The following is a 23,406-nucleotide window of genomic DNA, read 5'->3' on the forward strand; positions in this document are numbered from 1 at the left end:
GCATGGTCCCACTTATGTTAATTGGTGTGTGGTGTCAACTTAGTTCCCACAAGGAATTTTGCCGCTACATATTGTTTTGGTTGGACGTTGGGTAGCTGGAAAATAAGGGAATTCTTCTAGAATAATCGTATACAAACTTCTCGTTGGCCTATATTCGAGATCCGTTTGCACCCATCAAGAGCTGAATTCGTTGACTATATCTAGCACGACATCAGAGTGTATGTCGTATGTGATGACACTTTATATGAACACACAACCCGATCCCTTATACTGGACTGTCCATGTCATAGCCCCTGGCCCCTAAACAGGTACAACACAGATGGCGGACAATTACCCCCTCACCTTAACTATACCCCGAGGTCAATCATCCTCGGGGGATCGGGGGTTCGTCCTCGTGCTGATTATCCTTGATTGTCCTGTTGGGAGGGGGGGGGGGTAATGTTCCTGGGGTGGTTGGCGGTTGAAATTGAACAACACACATACACACACACACACACACACTCGCTTATTTTAAAACGTACATATACATAATAATAGTCTTGTCAAGGATGGCAAAGTGCTTTAATATCAGAATGTGACTGCTCAACGAATTCCTCAACATTTGTTTCTCCTTTTGTAGCGCGTCCGTGCTGGTATGTTGTAAATTCATCATACAGCTTGACAAAACAAAAAATAAATTCACACGAACAGATACAGAAGGAATTTAATGCATTCCACATACAACCAGAGATTCACGTGAGCAAAGTCAGGATTCGTATCAGAGAAATAAAACTTGTGCATCTGCTTTAATACTCAAAGTTATACTGAACAAAAGTTTCTTTTTTAGGAAAATATTAATAACAATTGTTCTCCTCAAAAGGCTCATATATTATGTCGCATTATCAAAGTATGCGGTAGTTTATATCATTTAATGGAAGAATGGGGAATAAACAGCGTGCCATGACAAACGCATGGATATATCCTTGGTAAAATCAACTTAACTATATACACAGCTGGTGCAAGAGTAATTTTCACTCTTGGTTTACCAAGTCTTGGTGGCCAACCGCTTATACCAAAATGGTCAAACTAACAGCCGCAATTGCTGATTTTTAATGTTAAACTATTTTTAAACGAATCTCCCAAGTTATTATCAAACATAATTATTCTTTGCTTATTTTCTTTTTTAGTTTGTAATGCATGTTTGTATTATTGTCCACAGTTACAGGGTGTCAAGTAAATGGATCCCCAACAATCACGATGGAGTGTGACCCAGGATCGACGATCAGGATCACCAAAGGAGTATGTGTGAAGGTTCCTTATTGCGATGCTTATGACCCCTCCATAGAGAGCCAGTGTGAAGACAGTGACAAGACGGCCCTGTGGGCTCCGTATTGCGAGACGTTCAATCCATGTACCATCACTTTCTCATGCTCGTCAAGTTCAACGTGCCCATGGGAGTACACCTACATCTACGCTGATTATGAATGTAAGGAGGTAAATAAGATGGTCAAAGCCATTGAAGACGGTTATTGCATCATGTCTTGGTGATATTTGTAATGAAGACATTAGTAACCAAACAGACAAAACAACAACAAATCGTTTGAGAGGGTATGGTATATAGTGTCTAAACGAGAAGTTAATGGAAATATATATTTGTGTAGCAATTTTAGAATGGCATATCATTCTATCAAAATAATTTGTTTAAGAAAAATGTAATGATAATGCTCTGGAAAACGTCCTGCAAATGCAGCTGTTGTTGACTATATCCGCTTTGATGTTTTATGAATGGCGCAAAAAGATACTTGGTTTCTTAACTTGCGTAGAGACTACATTTATTACCAAAGGGGTTATTATTTGTAGGAAAAGATAGAAAAAATAAGCCAGATATACTTTCCTAAGAAAATCTATAGCTCTTAACTATTTTGCATCACAACGCAATCATGTCTGTTGGATTAATCCTGTGCTGAAATATACATTTTTTGTTCTTCCCTTTCCATGACATAATATTATCTCTCCCAATTCAATGACACTCTGACCACATTGTTCCTATGGTACTGGGTGATGAAATGATTAGTAGCCAACTAGTGATGTAGAGATAGTTTCTATATCTCTAATTACTTTAATTCTAAATTTTGGAAGAAATTGAGAAATAGAGAAAGGTGTAGCCATGGTGCGGAAACTGTTATATTGTAATTTTTATTCCATTCATAGGTATTCCAGATACGACAACTTTGGCAACAATCGTGAGTTATCAATCTCCATATCTTTATATCATTCTCATTCGTATAGTGTTTCGATGTTATGCAGTGCATAATGCACATATGAAATAATCATGACTACCAAGAGAAATTACATTTTTTAGCAAATCAAATTAACCAAGAAAGTAAATTAAAACAATACAAAATGGTCACCGATAGATACAGTACATAACATCCTCCAACCGTGAATAATTCGTAAAAACCAAACTACGTAATGTTAATGATTTTCATGAATGCTCTTAGGATATAAATGACCTCAATGGACTATAGAAACTTGGTTTAGTAAATGAAATATCTGTAATATTCGTTTCTCTTGAATTTCAGGGACCTACAAGTCAAACTCCAATGTCAGGTATTACATAGTTGTCTTCTTATACGTGTAAGTAAAGGGAAGATATTCGGTAAGGCAGTATTGTGTATTTAGTTTATTCCATTTCATTTGAACCGATACGTCCAGCCATCAGTTAGTTCTTAAAGTCTGCACTTGTGCTGAGTTCACACTAACTGTTGTTTAGGTAAGCATTAAAGCATTTCGAAATATAACTCGACATTCTGGTCTGATTTCTTTAGAGCAGTGAAACGTAGACAAAATAGTGCGAATCAGTGACTGTTAGGTGATTACGAAGCATGGATGATTGATTGCTCGAGGGATGATCAATTGGTTGATGAAAAGGTTGTAGATATACTCCACACAGGGTATGGAATCGGTCACAAAGGGTATAAAATTCAACCCTCCCCCCCCCCCCCCAGGTTGTAAATTTGAACCAATTTTTCATGAAAATGGAACCAAAATGTGTTAATTAAGCACCATTGGGTGCAAATTTCACTCCTTAAAGGGATTAAAGTCATAACCTTGGGGTGCAAATTTACACCTTCTTATTAAATTTATTTTGTACTCCCTACATTGGGGAGCAAATTTACTCCCTGAGGGGTGTCACTTATGCAACAAGCAGTTACTCCCTATAGGGGGTCAATTTACACCTCTTTTTCTCTGTGTGTACGGAGGAACTTGTGATTTGACTACATTGATGTGCATGTGTACAACTGGGTACACTGGTACAACCTATGGAACAGGTAAGATTTCTTCAAACCTCCTACCTCTCAACTCAGGTTTTGCATCTCCATTTGATCACCACATAAAAGACACGGTGTAAATTTAGGGCAGTGGCCTTGATTATTTCATTCCTATAATGAACCGACGAACGTGCTGTCGTTAATGTATTTTGCCTCTTTGGCCTGACGTTATTTCAATATCTCAAAAGACGGGAATGCTACTCGATTGGAAAATTAGAAGAGAAGATTAAACTCGGTATATAGACATTATATGCATCATTATCCAACATCACCATCTCAATCATCATCATCATAGTCGTTATGAATACTGTTATCTTTAAAATGATCTACATCATCGCGTTATTTTACTTTATCGTCGTCCTCATTGTCTTTAAAAGAACTTGAATACAAACCATCACATAAGTCTTCATAATTATAAATGGCTCATTATAGGTGCCTGCGCCGGGGACTCGGATTGCGAGTACGGAGGAACTTGTGATTTGACTACATTGATGTGCATGTGTGCAACTGCGTACACTGGTACAACCTGTGGAACAGGTAAGCTTTCTTCAAACCTCTTACCTCTTAACTCAGGTTTTGCATCTCCATTCCATCACCAAATAAAAGACACGGTGTAAATTTAGGGCATTGGCCTTGATTATTTTATTTCTATAACAAACTGAAGAAGAAACTCTATTTTTAAAACATTTTCTCTTTCACACTTACAAAAGTGTGAATAAAGCTTAGTTGTCGAACAAAAATGCAAAGGTTGATTACTATAAGTCTTCCTCGGGTCCTATCGCTATACAAACTTCATGCTGTCACTAAGGTATTTTGCCTCTTTGGCCTGACGTTATTTCAATATCTCAAAAGACAGGAATGCTACTCGATTGGAAAATTAGAAGAGAAGATTAAACTTGGTATATAGACATTATATCCATCATTATTCATTTTCACCATCATCATCATCATCATCATAGTCGTTATGAATACTGTTATCTCTAAAATGATCAACATCATCGTGTTATTTTACTTTATCGTCGTTCTCATTGTCTTCAAAAGAACTTGAATATAAACCATCACAAAAGTCTTAACGATAATAAATGGCTCATCATAGGTGCCTGCGCCGTGGACTCGGATTGCGAGTACGGAGGAACTTGTGATTTGACTACATTGATGTGCCTGTGTGCAACTGGGTACACTGGTACAACCTGTGGAACAGGTAAGCTTTCTTCAAACCTCTTACCTCTTAACTCAGGTTTTGCATCTCCATTCCATCACCAAATAAAAGACACGGTGTAAATTGAGGGCATTGGCCTTGATTATTTTATTTCTATAACAAACTGAAGAAGAAACTCTATTTTTAGAACATTTTCTCTTTCACACTTACAAAAGTGTGAATAAAGCTTAGTTGCCGAACAAAAATGCAAAGGTTGATTACTATAAGTCTTCCTCGGGTCCTATCGCTATACAAACTTCATGCTGTCACTAAAGTATTTTGCCTCTTTGACCTGACGTTATTTCAATATCTCAAAAGACGGGAATGCTACTCGATTAGAAAATTAGAACCTGAGATTTATCTTGGTATATAGACATTATATCCATCATTATTCATTATCACCATCTTTATCATCATCATCATCAGAGTCGTTATGAATACTGTTATCTCTAAAATGATCAACATCATCGTGTTATTTTACTTCATCGTCGTCCGCATTGTCTTCAAAAGAACTTGAATATAAACCATCACAAAAGTCTTAACGATAATAAATGGCTCATCATAGGTACCTGCGCCGTGGACTCGGATTGCGAGTACGGAGGAACTTGTGATTTGACTACATTGATCTGCATGTGTGCAACTGGGTACACTGGTACAACCTGTGGAACAGGTAAGATTTCTTCAAACCTCTTACCTTTCAACTCAGGTTTTGCACCTCCCTTCGATCACCAAATAAAAGACAAGGTGTAAATTTAAGGCAGTGGCCAAGATCTTTTCATTCCTATAACGAACCGACGAACGTGCTGTCGTTAAGGTATTTTGCCTCTTTGGCCTGACGTTATTTCAATATCTCAAAAGATGGGAATGCTACTCGATCAGAAAATTAGAACAGAAGATTTAACTTGGTATATAGACATTATATCCATCATTATTCATTATCACAATCTTCATCATCATCATCATAGTCGTTATGAATACATTTATCTCTAAAATGATCAACATCATCGTGTTATTTTACTTCATCGTCGTCCTGATTGTATTTAAAAGAACTTGAATACAAACCATCACATAAGTCTTAACGATAATAAATGGCTCATCATAGGTGCCTGCGCCGTGGACTCGGATTGCGAGTACGAAGGAACTTGTGATTTGACTACATTGATGTGCATGTGTGCAACTGGGTACACTGGTACAACCTGTGGAACAGGTAAGCTTTCTACAAACCTCTTACCTCTCAACTAAGGTTTTGCATCTCCATTCAATCACCAAAAAAAAAAAACGGTGTAAATTTAGGCATTGGCATCGATTATTTTATTTATATAACGAACTCAAGAAGAAACTCTTTTTTTAGAACAATTTCTCTTTCACACTTACAAAAGTGTAAATAAGGCTTAATCGTCGAACAAAAATGCAAAGGTTGATTATTATAAGTCTTCCTCGGGTCCTATCGCTATAGACACTTCATGCTGTCACCAAGGTATTTTGCCTCTTTTGCCTGACGTTATTTCAATATCTCGAAAGACGGGAATGCTACTCGATTAGAAAATTAGAACAGAAGATTTAACTTGGTATAATATAGACATTATATCCATCATTATTCATTATCACCATCTTCATCATCATCATCAGAGTCGTTATAAATACTGTTATCTCTAAAATGATCAACATCATCGTGTTATTTTACTACATCGTCGTCCTCATTGTCTTCAAAAGAACTTGAATATAAACCATCACATAAGTCTTAACTATAATAAATGGCTCATCATAGGTGCCTGCGCCGTGGACTCGGATTGCGAGTACGAAGGAACTTGTGATTTGACTACATTGATCTGCATGTGTGCAACTGGGTACACTGGTACAACCTGTGGAACAGGTAAGATTTCTTCAAACCTCTTACCTCTCAACTCAGGTTTTGCATCTCCTTTCGATCACCAAATAAAAGACACGGTGTAAATTTAGGGCATTGGCCTTGATTATTTTATTTATATAACGAACTCAAGAAGAAACTCTTTTTTTAGAACAATTTCTCTTTCACACTTACAAAAGTGTGAATAAAAATTAATTGTCAAACAAAAATGCAAAGGTTGATTATTATAAGCCTTCCTCGGGTCTTATTGCTTTACAAACTTTATGCTGTCACCAAGGTATTTTGCCCCTTTCGCCTGACGTCATTTCAATATCTCGAAAGACGGGAATGCTACTCGATCAGAAAATTAGAACATGAGATTTAACTTGGTATATAGACATTATATCCATCATTATTCATTATCACCATCTTCATCATCATCCTCATAGTCATGATAAATACTGTTATCTCTAAAAAGATCAACATCATCGTGTTATTTTACTTCAACGTCGTCCTCATTGTCTTCAAAAGAACTTGAATTTAAACCATCACATAAGTCTTAACGATAATAAATGGCTCATTACAGGTGCATGCGCCGTGGACTCGGATTGCGAGTACGGAGGAACTTGTGATTTGACTACATTGATGTGCATGTGTGCAACTGGGTACATTGGTACAACCTGTGGAATAGGTAAGATTTCTTCAAACCTCTTACCTCTCAACTCAGGTTTTGCATCTCCTTTCGATTTCCAAATAAAAGACAAGGTGTAAATTTAGGGCAGTGGCCAAGATTATTTCATTCCTATAACGAACCGACGAACGTGCTGTCGTTAAGGTATTTTGCCTCTTTGGCCTGACGTCATTTTAATATCTCGAAAGACGGGAATGCTTCTCGATTAGAAAATTAGAACAGAAAAGTTAACTTGGTATATAGACATTATATCCATCATTATTCAATATCACCATCTTCATCATCATCATCAGAGTCGTTATAAATACTATTATCTCTAAAATGCTCAACATCATCGTGTTCTTTTACTTTATCGTCGTCCTCATTGTCTTCAAAAGAACTTGAATACAAACCATCACATAAGTCTTAATAATTATAAATGACTCATTATAGGTGCCTGCGCCGTGGACTCGGATTGCGAGTACGGAGGAACTTGTGATTTGACTACATTGATGTGCATGTGTGCAACTGGGTACATTGGTACAACCTGTGGAATAGGTAAGATTTCTTCAAACCTCTTACCTCTCAACTCAGGTTTTGCATCTCCTTTCGATTTCCAAATAAAAGACAAGGTGTAAATTTAGGGCAGTGGCCAAGATTATTTCATTCCTATAACGAACCGACGAACGTGCTGTCGTTAAGGTATTTTGCCTCTTTGGCCTGACGTCATTTTAATATCTCGAAAGACGGGAATGCTTCTCGATTAGAAAATTAGAACAGAAAAGTTAACTTGGTATATAGACATTATATCCATCATTATTCAATATCACCATCTTCATCATCATCATCAGAGTCGTTATAAATACTATTATCTCTAAAATGCTCAACATCATCGTGTTCTTTTACTTTATCGTCGTCCTCATTGTCTTCAAAAGAACTTGAATACAAACCATCACATAAGTCTTAATAATTATAAATGACTCATTATAGGTGCCTGCGCCGTGGACTCGGATTGCGAGTACGGAGGAACTTGTGATTTGACTACATTGATGTGCATGTGTGCAACTGGGTACACCGGTACAACCTGTGGAACAGGTAATATTTCTTCAAACCTTTTACCTCTCAACTCAGGTTTTGCATCTCCTTTCGATCACCAAATAAAAGACACGGTGTAAATTTAGGGCAGTGGCCTTGATTATTTTATTTATATAACGAACTCAAGAAGAAACTCTTTTTTTAGAACATATTTCTCTTTTACACTTACAAAAGGGTTGAATAAAGCTTAATTGTCGAACAAAAGTGCCATGGACCAGTGATTGCCTGGTGGTAGAGTCGCTGCCCGGCAAGCAGTAGATGCAGGTTCAAGTCCAGCTGGTTCAAAGATTTGTTTTAACTTGTTTTTCAATACAGATCGATCAATCGATCTTATTTACTGGGTTTAGGCCACAAATATGTTGTAATCATTGAAATTTCTCCCAGGAAGCATTACATTTATAAAAGTTATTGTCCTATGGCGGACTAATGAATATTAATAAGTCAAAAGGAACCAGGAGAGCTTAGGTATTCGTTCGTGACTTCATCGTGACTGTGCCATGGACCAGTGATGGCCTGGTGGTAGAGTCGATGCCTCTCTAAAATGATCAACATCATCGTGTTCTTTTACTTTATCGTCGTCTTCATTGTCTTTAAAAGAACTTAAATATAAACCATCACATAAGTCTTAACGGTAATAAATTGCTCATTATAGGTGCCTGCGCCGTGGACTCGGATTGCGAGTACGGAGGAAATTGTGATTTGACTACATTGATGTGCATGTGTGCAACTGGATACACCGGTACAACCTGTGGAACAGGTAAGATTTCTTCAAACCTCTTGGCCCGAATTCACAAAGGAGATTTTCGTACGTCATATGACGCGTTTTACGCGTTTTTTACAAACCTGGTTTGTAAAGAACAAAAGGAGGTTTGGCGAAACAAAAGGAGGTTTGAGCTCAAACCTTGGTCTGAGCTCAAACCTTGCTTTGTGAATTCGGGCCTTCACCTCTCAACTCAGGTTTTGCCTCTCCATTCGATCACCAAATAAAAGACACGGTGTAAATTTAGGGCAGTGGCCTGGGTTATTTCATTCCTAAAACGAACTAAAGAAGAAACTCTATTTTTAGAACATTTTCTCTTTTACACTTACAAAAGTGTGAATAAAGCTTAATTGTCGAACAAAAATGCAATGGTTGATTATTATAAGTCTTCCTCGGGTCCTATCGCTATACAAACTTCATGCTGTCACTAACGTATTTTTGCCTCTTTGGCCTGATGTTTTTTCAATATCTCGAAAGACGGGAATGCTACTCGATTAGAAAATTAGAACAGAAAAGTTAACTTGGTATATAGACATTATATCCATCATTATTCATTATCACCATCTTCATCATCATCATCAGAGTCGTTATGAATGATGTTATCTCTAAAATTATCAACATCATCGTGTTCTTTTACTTTATCGTCGTCCTCATTGTCTTTAAAAGAGCTTGAATACAATCCATCACATAAGTCTTAACGATAATAAGTGGCTCATTATAGGTGCCTGCGCCGTGGACTCGGATTGCGAGTACGGAGGAACTTGTGATATGACTACATTGATGTGCATGTGTGCAACTGGGTACACCGGTACAACCTGTGGAACAGGTAATATTTCTTCAAACCTCTTACCTCTCAACTCAGGTTTTGCATCTCCATTCGATCACCTAATAAAAGACACGTTGTAAATTTAGGGCAGTGGCCTTGATTACTTCATTCCTATAACGAACTGAAAAAGAAACTCTATTTTTAAAACATTTTCTCTTTAACACTTACAAAAGGGTGGAATAAAGCTTAATTATCAAACAAAAGTGCCATGGACCAGTGATGGCCTGGTCGTAGAGTCGCTGCCCGGCAAGCAGTAGATGCAGGTTCAAGTCCCACTGGTTCAAAGATTTGTTTTAACTCGTTTTCAATACAGATGGATCAATCGATCTTATTTACTGGGTGTAAGCCACAAATATGTTTAAATAATTGAAATTTCTCCCAGGAAGCATTAAATTTATAAAGGTTATTGTCCTATGGCGTACTAATAAATATTAATGAGTCAGAAAGAATCAGGAGAGCTTAGGTATTTGTTCTAGTTCATCGTGACTGTGCCATATGGACCAGTGATGGCCTGGTGGTAGAGTCGCTGCCCGGCAAGCAGTAGATGCAGGTTCAAGTCCCGCTGGTTCAAAGATTTTTTAAAACTTGTTTTTCAATACAGATCGATCAATTGATCTTATTTACTGGGTTTAAGCCACAAATATGTTTAAATAATTGAAATTTCTCCCAGGAAGCATTACATTTATAAAAGTTATTGTCCTATGGCGGACTAATGAATATTGATGAGTCAGAAGGAACCAGGAGAGCTTAGGTATTCGTTCGTGACTTCATCGTGACTGTGCCATGGACCAGTGATGGCCTGGTGGTAGAGTCGATGCCTCTCTAAAATGATCAACATCATCGTGTTCTTTTACTTTATCGTCGTCCTCATTGTCTTTAAAAGAACTTAAATATAAACCATCACATAAGTCTTAACGGTAATAAATTGCTCATTATAGGTGCCTGCGCCGTGGACTCGGATTGCGAGTACGGAGGAACTTGTGATGTGACTACATTGATGTGCATGTGTGCAACTGGGTACACTGGTACAACCTGTGAAACAGGTAAGATTTCTTCAAACCTCTTGGCCCGAATTCACAAAGGAGGTTTGTCGACAAACCTTAGTTTTCGTACGTCATATAACGCGTTTTACGCGTTTTTTACAAACCTGGTTTGTAAAGAACAAAAGGAGGTTTGGCGAAACAAAAGGAGGTTTGAGCTCAAACCTTGGTCTGAGCTCAAACCTTGCTTTGTGAATTCGGGCCTTTACCTCTCAACTCAGGTTTTGCCTCTCCATTCGATCACCAAATAAGGTATTCGTTCGTGACTTCATCGTGACTGTGCCATGGACCAGTGATGGCCTGGTGGTGGTAGAGTCGATGCCTCTCTAAAATTATCAACATCATCGTGTTCTTTTACTTTATCGTCGTCCTTATTGTCTTTAAAAGAACTTGAATATAAACCATCACATAAGTATTAACGAAAATACATGGCTCACTATAGGTGCCTGCGCCGTGGACTCGGATTACGAGTACGGAGGAACTTGTGATTTGACTACATTTTTGCATCTCCTCTCTCTCTCTCTCTCTCTCTACCTGTTCTCAGTTTCATTTTCTCTCTCTTTCTTCTTCTAGCTTTTTTAACAAATCTTTCTCAGTTTTCTTTTTTTGTATCATTCATTTTTTTTTTACTGTTTATCAGAAGAGATCGATGCTAGAGTATTTTCCCGAAGTTTGTATACACTATAACCTTGATAAACACAACGGGGCCATTGACATGAAGGAATGTGTCCCTTGCAAAGGTACCAAGTGTTGTATGGAAATTACCTTTACTTTTAGATGGGAGTGGGGGAGCACAAATTAAAAAGAAGTCAATCTTAAAATGGCATATCATTCTATCTAAATAATTCGTTTAAGAAATATGTAATGATAATGCTCTGGAAAACGTCTGGAAATCGCTAGAATAACACGAGTGTCCGAACAGTAATACGTCACTAAAAAACACACGTACACTATATCACGCAATTGTCACTACACTATCACCATTATAATATTATCCCTACCTTGGAGACCATGGTTTGTAAACCTTATACTCCCGTTTATGTTTGGTTATGAAATTACATTTTCATAAACGAAATTATCACATTCTTTAGACGTTTTAGAATCGCGTCTCAGAAACACGTGAAGCGTTAGTGATAGTTTTAGCCACGTGATCATCACCAAGAAAGTTTGGGTAACTTTGATACCATTTAAAAAGGTGTTTTAAGACACATAATAATGACTAATTTTTCACACCTAAAAATCACGGATGCCCAGCTTAGATTAATAATCCGTTTGAGTCACGAGATCATTACCGCGGAACTTATGGCAACCTTGACCACCATTTAAAAAGGTGTTTTAAGACACCTCAGAATTACTAATTTAATACAACCAGAGATTCACGGACAGAACAATAAGACGATTAGCCGGTGTAAGTAACGTGATTATTACCATCAACCTTGGATAACCTGTGAAACCAATCGATTATATACGTGCTTAAAAGACCAAATAATTACTTATATATCACCACCATCTGTGTGACCGGACCTTCACGGTGCGGATGAGAAACCTAGTAGGCCGTACGGGGTGAACAACGTGACAGTCCTTAGTAGGCCGTAACAAAACTTAGAGATGGGACGGGAAGCCAGCTCATTTCCCGGCATCTTACGGTCTTTTCAAGTTTTGTTACGTTCTGCCACGTTTAGTGCACGTTTTGTCACGGTTGCTTCACGGTTGCTGCGCATTTTGTACCATTTTGCCACATTTTGCCTGCAGCCCAGGGTGCATGGTAGCAGGAACAGCCTGAAGACCCTCGCCGTTCACCCCCGCCAATGAAGAGGAGCATGCTGCAGCTGTTAACCCGGTCCCTGAACTGGAACCTGAATCCGAGGCTGAGGAGGCTGGGGAGGCTGAGGAAGACGCACCAGCCTGGAAGAGGGCAGCCCACAGGGTCGTCACCACCTTTACGGAGGATGAGAAGGAGCTCAACATTTACTTCCTCCAGCAGCATGCTACGCTGCACTTTACTGCTTGGAAGACCTTCTTTTTATACCGTGGGCACAACCGAGCTCCAGTACTGCCCGGCGTCTACATTTCATCCGTAGAGAGCCTTGACAGAACGTGAAAAACGTGTCAGACCTTGATCATAACGTGAGAAACGTGAGGGACCCCATCAGAACGTGACGGGCCGGGAGGGAATGTACTGGCATCCGCGGAAGACCGGGGCCGAACCGTAGTGCGCCTTGGAGCCTCCGGGACTCAGCAGCCACTTTCCCCGCACGGCCCGTCACGGATACCGTGAAAGACCGTGAGAAAACTTGACAAGACCTAACAAAACTTGAACACAGAGAAAAATATTGCCAAAATCCCACGGCGCACTACGTTTCGGGCAAACGGTGCTGCCGTGGCCGCCGGGAACATAGTGTAAACATAGCATAAGAAAATCTATAGCTCTTAAACTATTCCGCATCACAACACAATCACGTCTTGTGGATTAATCCTGTGCTGAAATATACATTTCTTTCTCCTTCCCTTTCCATGACATTAAATTATCTCTCCCAGATCTATGACACTCGGACCACAGTTTTTTCTCTTTCATGGGTGATGAAATAATTAGTAGCCAACTAGTGATGTAGAGATAGTTTCTATATCTATAAATACTTTAACTCGAAATTTGGGAAGAAATTGAGAAATAGAGAAAGGTGTAGCCACACTCTAAAAAAAAACTGCTCAATTTGAGTCAAAATGTTACTCTTTTGGGTGGTCAAAAGGAAACCACCCGACTTTTGAGTAAACTTTACTCAGCATGTGTTGAGTAACAAATCTACCCATCTGTTGAGTAAAAATATTACTCAATAAAAGACTAAATCTCTACTCAGTTTGAAAGAGTCAACCTTTACTCAATATTTACTCTTTGTTTAGCGGTTTCCTTTTTTACTCAGTACTGGGTAGAAACGTAATCAACTCATGTCGAGTAAGAAACTGCTCATGAGTTGAGCCAAATTTTCCTCAATTAACGAGTACATGTTTTGACTCAAATTGTTTGAGCGATTTTTTTGCTCAATTATTGAGTATGTTTTCTGGGTAACGCTTAGTTGCTCAATCAATATTGAGTAAAAACATGTACTAAGTTAAGTACATGTTTTTACTCCATTAGGGGTGCAAACCGATGCAATAGCAGCACCTTTAGGGGTTCAATCCTGCACCCTTTAAAAGGTGCAATCCTGCACCCATCATCGAGGAATACTGGTAAAATTTGCTCGTACACAAATACATATTAAACATGCATGATGTTTCTTGGTTAGTAATCATATAATCAATATATCTATTGCTAAAACGTGAATGTAATTGTAACATGATCAGACAAAATAATATATTGGTTAATGATTGCCAAAGGAAAATACAAAATCAAAAAATTGATGTGCATTGTCATAATTTGCTTAACAAATCATGATAAATGTATTTTTATGTGAACACGTGGAAAGTAATCATGAATATGCATGCAATATGCAAACTTTTATTTTGCACCCTCTTTTGGTCGATAGGGTTCATTGTTGTGGGAAGGGTGCAAAATCTTATATTGCACCCTTTTTTTAACCCCTTTTCCTTCAATAGGGTTCATTTTTATGTAAAGGGTGCAAACTCTTATTTTGCACCCTTTTTTGCACCCTTTTTTCTAAGAGTGTATCTCAGTTCTTTCGCATCTTTCTGCACGCGCACATGCATGCACGAGACATGCACATGACGGACAATGAAAGAGTACAAAATATCCAGTTCCTTAGGTAGACAAAGGAACATACAGCTGCTATTATGTAAAAATGTGTAGAACAGGTGCCACATGCATATTGACAGCTAGTTGCACTTTCCATCGATCCAACTTTCACTCGCACCCGAGGTAAATTCGGGTAAGAGATCAATGTTGATTTATTTATCACCTGCCGCAGCGTAATACCCAACCGTAGTTTACTCAAAATTGATACAAACGAAATTCGTACTCAATGTTGAGTCATTGATTTTCTCTTTATCGAAGGTAACAAATTACTCGGGTGACGAGTACCACTAAAATCAAGGTCTTACTCCAGCTTGAGTACTGAATTGCTCATTTTGTTACTCAACTTGTTTTACTCGGCACAATTTACTCGCTGACATTAAGAGTGCATGGTACGGAAACTGTTATATTGTAATTTTTTTCTCATTTTTATTCCATTCACAGGTATTTCAGATACGACAACTAAGGGAACAATCGTGAGTTATCAATCTCCATATCTTTATATCATTCTAATTCGTATAGTGTGACGATGTTATGCAGTGCAAAATGCACATATGAAATAATAATGACTACCATGAAAAATTACATTTTTTGACGTATCAAATAAACCAAGAAAGTAAAAACAATAACAAATTGTCAAAATCATTACACATCATCCTCCAACCGTGAATAATTCGTAAAAATCAAACTTTTAATGATTTCCATGAATACTATAAGAATCTAAATGACTTTATTGGAACTTGATTTAGTAAATGAAATATCTGTAATACTCGTTTCTCTTGAATTTCAGGGACCTACTAGTCAAGCCCCAACATCAGGTAAAAAATTATATTCTTCTTTATAATACATGCACACAGAAGCTTGCGGGCTCACACAAACACACACTCCCTCAAATACCAACCTGCATGTTTGTATAATTAGAGTAAAATCATGGAGTAAAGTGCATTTTATATCAGATTGAGACCTCCCATCGAAATCTTTAACATGGAAGCCAGTAAGTTGCCAAGTAGGCTTTAATGACCTAGGACCTAGTTGCAAACTAGAACGTAGTAAGGTTATAAAAACTTCTTGCATTAGCTGACGGAGAGCATTTCAGTTGCCAACTTGGCTGATAGGGGCTTTATGAATATGGGCCTGGTCAAATCCCTAGAATAGAGAAATGTGTAATCATGGAACGAATACTGAAATATTATAATTTGTTCTCATCATATCTCATTTTATATAATGTTATCCCATTCACAGGTATTTCAGATAGGACAACTGAGGCAACAATAGTGAGTCATCAATCTTCTTATCTTTGTACAGTGTATCATTCTCATCCGAATAGAGTGATGAAATAATGCAAATATATTATTCACGTTTTAATTGTCAAATAAAAACTATTTGTTTTGACATATCAAATTAAACATCAAGCTAAAGTAAAACAATACAGAACGATTACCGATATAATCAGTACATGATCTCCTCCATTGAGAACAATTTGTAAACATAAAAATAGGTAATTTTAATAATATCCACGTATGCCATGATGATCGCAATGATTTTCTTGGACTGTAGAAATAAGATGAAGTAAATGAAATATATGATATTCGTTTCTCTTAAATTTCAGGAACCTTCGAGTCAAGCTCCATTGTCAGGTAAAGGATAACATCCTTCTGAAGAATACATGCACACAGACGCGTGCTGGAAAACTCAAGCAATCCCCCACAAATGTTCCTACATAAATGTAATTAAAGTCAAATGAGGGATGTCAAAGTGCATATGATATCAGAATGAAGCCTCTCATCGAATTCTTCAACATGGGGGCCTTTAAGTTACCAAGTAGGCTTCATGACCTAGGACCTAGTTGTAACGTAAAACCTAGTGAGGTTTGACAAATACTTCTTTATCTAGCTAACAGGGAGTATTTTAGTTGCCAACTAGGCTTAGGAAGGCTAGATAAAATACAAATACCAGTACTTCTTAAGTTCGTCTTGCTTAGTCGCACTGTATCCATGTACGAAGTTTTTATGTCAAGAATGAAACAAACAATCCTCTTTCTCTACAGTTCTTTCGACGCTTGCGATCATCGGAATATATGGGGGATCGGTACTTCTGATCGTTCTGATCGTTTTGATCGTGCTTGTCGTCGTTCTGATCTGCGGACTGAAGAAACGTCCACCACCGAGGTATGCTGCATTAATTTTGTTGGCGCCAAAGACACCTACAAAACATGTTCGCACGTTTCAATTGTTGATAGACAGAGCTATTGACAATGCCTTAGGTTGACTTTCAAGAAGTCTTTGCCATCATGGGATTTCAGCTATACCTACATTTATGTGTCCTTGTACAGGGCCTCTTAAAGAGGGTGCTCCGATATGTGGAGGTGTCATGGTATAGTGGTTCATTAACTTGTCATCTCTCTCAAACCAAGGGTTGAGGGGCCGAATCATAGCCAGGCACTAACGTCCTATATAGCAAGAAATTAATAAACATTGCTACCCAGGGGCGTACGCAGGATTTTTTCAAGGGGGGGGTTTTAAAATATTTAAAATACGCAGGGGGGGGGGGGGGTAAGCGGACACTTTTTTTTTTTTTTTTTGGAGGTCAAAAAAAAATCGCAAAGCGGACACATTTTTTTTTTTTTTTTGGTCTCGAAATTTCATAATTTGACATTTTTTGTCGTTGGGGGGGGGGGGGTTAGGTCACCTTATTTAGGTTAGCCGTGGGTATAATTTTTTTTTTTTTTTTTTTTAAATAATAAAAAAAAAAAAAAAAAAAAAAAACCAAAGGGGGGGGGGGGGGGGGGTTTAGGTTTTTTTAGGGGGGGGGGGTTTACATACATAAAAATACCAAAGGGGGGGGGTTCGAACCCCCAACCCCCCCCCCCCCCCCCCTGCGTACGCCCCTGTTGCTACCCTCCATCCAGTAAATAGATTGGTGTCCGTAACGATGGACATTCATTGTAGTTTCCTGAGACCTGTAAAGGGCATAAAGACATCGTAAGTGTTTTAAGCTCTTTGTCAAACCAGAATATTATTTTCCTTAAAGTAGAGGGTAGGGGTTAGGGTTGTAATTGGCTTGTAGGTTTGGTTTCGGATTAGCGTTAAGTTTAATTTGTTGAGTACCGTGTTAATGATAGAAACTCGTAGGAAATTACCGCAAGGGATACACATGGTCACCCAGAAAAATTGTCTTGTAATTATCGCGAGCTTCACCCAACTCCATCACATAATTATTTACTATTATCCCGTTTTTTTTTGTTTACTTCATTTTCATTATTATGATAACCTTTCCTTTCATCCTCAAACTCCTAATATCGCTCTTACTTTTGTTTTCTTGTATTAGGAAGGTAAACCCTTCAACAGACCAGGCTGAAGTTCATGACAACCCTACCTACGTCGAGTAAGTTCTTTTAGACATACAGCTGAGAACTGGTGTCAAGCAGTGGCATTGTGAAAGGTTGATTAAATATAGTTATTAGATGATAGTTATAGTAATGACAATATTAATTATAATAATAACAATAATAACAATAATAAAACAAATAATGATAATACATGTACTAATATATAATGATAATGATAACGTTAATAAGGATGCGCTTATCACTACATCTAACACGGAAATGGGTATACGGGACTACACGCACATTCGTCATAACCGTTTGGGTCGAACACCTTAGCTATTACTAGTCATCTGCTATTATTATTATTAAAAAAAATAAAAAAATAAAAAAATAAAAAAATAAAAAAAACCGGAGTGTTGGCTCAGTCAGTAGAGCGTCCGCCGCACAACCGGGAGGTCGTGGGTTCGAACCCCGGCCGCGTCATACCAAAAGACGTTAAAAGATGGGAGTTGTTGCTACCTTGTTAGGCGTTCAACAGTAAGGGATAGAGCAACGTCGATCTGGCGCTGCTCAGTGGCTGCCGGGCTCACGATCAATTGGGCAAAAAAAAAATCCGTTTCGGTTCAATAAAATTTGGAGTGGACTATTAGGCTATTATTATTATATTATTATTATTATTATTATTATACGGGGGCACATTTCTTCTACGTGGGTATTGTTCTAGGTTGAAATAAAGAGGATTAGGAAGCTCACACATTAATCTTCGTCTTTACCGGAACTCCTAAATCTCATTAAACTTGATATAAAAGCTGAAAAGAATCGACTATTCCTTAAGCGCCTTGAGCATTTAATTAAAATGGATAATGGCGCTATATAAATCTCATGTATTATTATTATTATTATTATTAAAGGTACTTTGTCCCCATTTGCAGGCCCCAGAAAATGAAAAGATTAAATTCCAACGGCATTTGAATGGTAATACTAATTTAGAACTTCCCTATAAAAAGGGGGCTTGAACATATCTTTAAGTGGGAAAATAACGACTATTAGTTGTCGAATCTACTTAAGAGCTATAGATCCATTAAGTAATATTCTGATTTTCAGACCATTGTACCGCAGGTCGTATGTTTTATGCTGCGCAAAGATTCAGTCAGTTTAATTTTGGCCATTACAAGAAGTGGGTTATTGATGTAGACAAATGCTCATGTACCCTTTACAGATCATGTTATGTATGTTATTACCAAGGAAGAAAAAAGCCTGTCAGTCACTCAATAGTGTCTGACAGTGAAGTCTAGCGAGTAAACAGGTTTCCTTGCATAATTTGAATATTAGGACACTGCTAACGTTTAAATTTTACAGATAGGGCATACATGAGGAATTCATAATTCCTGCTAAGTTCTACAGAATTTGACGTTGGCTGCAAAAAGGACATAGTATATTTAACAAAAAATCTTTACTAATAAAAGTTTTTTTCTTCTCCATTCTGCACTTGGCCGCTCTGTAATTTAATTTAATTTAAGATAAGCAATGTCATGAAAGCTATAAATTGTTTCTTCTGAAATGAAACTGTGTACCATGTTGCATTTTGAAAGTGTATGTAGGTGTTATATCTTTATGATACGCCCTACTCAATTATAACTGGTCATTTTTCTTCGTCTCTCTTTCTCTTTCTCTACAGTGCTTAGTCTCGGCAATAAACTTCAAAATGGCGAGTGGAACGAAGAGTGAGGACATAGCTACTGGGTTATTTTAATCTCGTGCATGGGCAGATAAACTTGTCGATACTTTTGGGGAGCTCTTTTACTTTTCATAATTTGTATTTCTTTTTCCTTTTTTTGATTCTAGAAATCGTTTCGTTGCTATTAGACAATTTTTTTTTAAATGTTCTTAAGTTTGAATGAAATACCTACATCTCGTGATACGGTGGTATCGATATCTTGTTATTTATTGTTTCCAAGTTAGGTTTCCGTCAATGATCACTCGGAGAAATGTTGAACTTGTTTCTTTAGATTAAGCTATTCCATCAATTTTGTTCCTGCATGTGAAATTGTTCCTAATGTTGATTTAATTTACCGGTGCATCAAGCTCGGAATGAAAACGAAAGAGAGTAGTATGATTAGCGTATATATGTCAGATTAGTAGAGAAGTTTGAAATATTATTGATGTAAATGAGAAATAGAAGTGGGCCTAGGATGGATCTTTAGGGGTGTGGCACATGTTATGTGTTGATAGTATTAGGATTTAGAGTTGTGTCATTCGAATTGTTTTCTATTAGATAAGTAGTCTTGGTACCAGGGGAGTGTGTTGTCTTTGATACCATAATGTTTGTAACGTGTGTATTAAAATTCTTTAATCTTAAGTATTAAAGGTCTAACTTAGGTCCATAAGTAGACATGTTCACCATTGCATAAAGTATTCTTAATATTATCATATAATTGGGGCAGGGCAAGATCGGTGGAGTAATTGTTTTCTAAAGCCCAATTGATTTCCATTTATTAGGTCGCATTTAGTTAGAAATGCAAATATTACATTGTTTATTATTTATTTCAAAATATTTTGGAATGCTCGGTTACAATGATATTAGACGGTAAATACTTAATTTTAAAGGTAAGGTCATCTTTTTTGCAAATAGGAATAACCTTCGCAATTTTAAGCGAATTAGGAAACATTCCAGAGGATAGAGATAGAGCAAAAATATATCCAAGAGAAGGACTATCAGGCCAATAATATTCTTAAAGCCCTACTACACTACTTATAGCTACTTGCGGCCTCTATAAAGCAAACAATGCCTAAGTGGTGACCGACCCCCCCCCCCCCTCATGGTCCCCTTTTATTATGTTGATTAAGGGCTGATTTGATGAGATAACCACTTGTCAGTGACCATGCAGGAAGGTCTAATACCTCCTGGCCAAACTAGTGCAGATAGGCATTAAAGGCTAAAGCCAATCCAAACATAATTTGCTTTTAATAGATGCAGAAAAACAAGAGAAACAGAGCAAAAGAATTTGAATAAAAACGGATAACTAATATGGAATATATGATTTTTATTAAAAGTATGAACAACAGTTTTTATAGAACATAGAAAATCACTACACAAATTGCAAACTTGGTTCTCAGTTTATAACGTCTTTGCCTCACTATTTATCAATTGCTTTATATATGTTTATCCCATTAAGTTCCCTTTTTATCCCCCACAACTTGATTTCCTCATGTCTTTGCCCAGTTTATATGATTTGTTTCATATTACGTGCATGACATTTCACACAATCTTTTAGGAACTTTTAAGAATTGATACTATTTGAAACTATTGAAACTATTTTATCATTGATTTTTGGTTAAAAAGTTCATAAAAATTCACATTTTTAATGATTTTACTAAAAAAATTACTTTATATTAGTGTACTGATATGTTATCGATATAAAGAAAACAATAAGTGAATAGTAATGCAATGAAGTCACAGACTCATGAGTGTGTTGTAAATTTATCTCCTGATTTTTAAAGTTTTTCATGTTATTAAAAATTCAAAACTTCCTTATTTGTTATCCGATTTTGCTCAAACTTGTTATGCTTGGTTCGTCTGATTTGTATACTTCTTTTGAAAGTAAATTATTTTTGGAGTGGACTTGCCCTTTAAGGGGATTTGTACAAATTTCGTCGTAACCGGATGGAGTTGCTAGGCTTTATTGATTAAGCTCTATCGAATGGTTCAATAAAAAAATACTCTTTGCAAGTGGGTTAAAAAGAAATCGTTAGGTCGTGAGTTATCGCTTTCAATTTTGGCAGATAGCTTAGGCCAATGTTAATAAAGTATGAATTAACAAATTTGCTGCCTCAGTAGGGTCCAATAGTTCACGGCCATTTTCAAATAATGTTGGAGTGCTCGAGTGATTAGTTTTCTTCCCTATAATTCCATTCATTATATTCCATGTTGATTATATATTCCATATTCATTAGTGGATGTAATACATGAGAAACTGATGCATTAATCAGGGTTGCATCAGTGTTGTTTTGTAGTGAAGGCAAAATGTCTACATTAAAACCACCCATTATGAAGTATATTTTATGTGTTGGACAGATAATACATTTTGTTGACCTTTATATTTCCAATTTCGATAAAAGTTGATTTGATTCCTTCAATGTGATTGGTCTCCCCTTACGTAGCAAAACAGTAAAATATGAATAAAAATCACCTTTGAATACTGAAAGTAAATACATAAACTATGGCGATATAAGGATTACAACAAATATTGGACGGCGAGTGGTATTTCCTGATGTATTTCCTAAATTTCGATACAACATTTTCTAGAGTATGATTTTGGCAATCCTGGTTATTACCAACGCTCGCGACGATGAGGGAACTTCCTTTTATTTTGGTGAAAAGTATCTCACTGAGGGTGATAGTATTGCAGAAGGAGATTAGCTGTGCAGAATGAAGGCACGTGTAGAAGTACATAGATGAAGATGAAATGAAGATGAAAAGTGAAAAGGCCTAACTAAAATTCAAAAAAGGTATTTCCTGGATGTTAACATTTTCAATAGTCTCCACTTACGTAGCAAAACAGTAAAATATGAGTATAAATCGCCTTTGAATACTGAAAGTAAATACATGAACTATAAAGATTACAAAAAATATGAGACTGCGAGTGGTATTTTCTGATGTAAAAGTCAGCATAATTGGAAAGAGGAAAAGGGCATTTTTCGAAGAAAATGAAGACGGAGGAGGAAAATAATTTGATTAGTCAAGTTAACATTTTATTCACCACTCACAATATCAAAGTGTCGAGTTAGTTATACAAAAATGGCGAGATCGATTACAAGCGAGTTTAAACCAATATGTTCTATTTAAAAGTTAAAGATTACTCGATGCATTACAGTGTAAAATACTGAGTGAGGTCTTTCTACTGGGATTGTTAATGAATTCCGATACAACATTTTCTAGAGTATGATTTTGGCAATCCTGGTTATTACCAACGCTCGTGACGATAAGGGAACTTCCTTTTATTTTGGTGAAAAGTATTTCACTGAGGGTGATAGTATTACAGAAGGAGATTAGCTGTTCAGAATAAAGGAACGTGTAGAAGTACATAGATGAAGATGAAATGAAGATGAAAAGTGAAAAGGCCTAACTAAAATTCAAAAAGGTATTTCCTGGATGTTAACATTTTCATAAGTCTCCACTTACGTAGCAAAACAGTGAAATATGAGTATAAATCGCCTTTGAATACTGAAAGTAAATACATAAACATAAAGATTACAAAAAATATGAGACTGCGAATGGTATTTCCTGATGTAAAAGTCAGCATAATTGGAAAGAGGAAAAGGGCATTTTTTTGAAGAAAAACAAAGACGGAGGAGGAAAATAATTTGATTAGTCAAGTTCACATCTTATTCACCACTCACAATTTCATAGTGTCGAGTTAGTTATACAAAAATGGCGAGACCGATTACAAGCGAGTTTTAACCAATATGTTCTATTTAAAAGTTAAAGATTACTCGATGCATTACAGTGTAAAATACTGAGTGAGGTCTTTCTACTGGGATTGTCAATGAATTACGATACAACATTCTCTAGAGTATGATTATGGCA

The 23,406-nt window shown here is 37.0% G+C and overlaps 1 protein-coding gene across 1 annotated transcript; it reads left to right on the forward strand.

Annotated features, from left to right (window-relative positions):
- The first annotated feature begins 3,824 nt into the window (after positions 1–3,824).
- LOC105446323 (multiple epidermal growth factor-like domains protein 10) lies at positions 3,825–19,676 on the forward strand. The gene is made up of 12 exons (XM_030979672.1): positions 3,825–3,848; positions 4,408–4,512; positions 7,479–7,583; positions 8,016–8,120; positions 9,602–9,706; positions 14,936–14,967; positions 15,282–15,309; positions 15,734–15,765; positions 16,101–16,128; positions 16,539–16,659; positions 17,819–17,875; positions 19,498–19,676. Exons 2-12 carry the CDS (start codon positions 4,467–4,469, stop codon positions 19,502–19,504), a joined length of 666 nt encoding a protein of 221 aa, XP_030835532.1. The 5' UTR covers positions 3,825–3,848; positions 4,408–4,466; the 3' UTR covers positions 19,505–19,676.
- Positions 19,677–23,406: the final 3,730 nt, after the last annotated feature.

The sequence above is a fragment of the Strongylocentrotus purpuratus genome, unplaced genomic scaffold (genome assembly GCF_000002235.5).
Source record: "Strongylocentrotus purpuratus isolate Spur 01 unplaced genomic scaffold, Spur_5.0 spur5_scaffold_10, whole genome shotgun sequence".
Taxonomy (NCBI): Eukaryota; Metazoa; Echinodermata; class Echinoidea; order Camarodonta; family Strongylocentrotidae; genus Strongylocentrotus; species Strongylocentrotus purpuratus.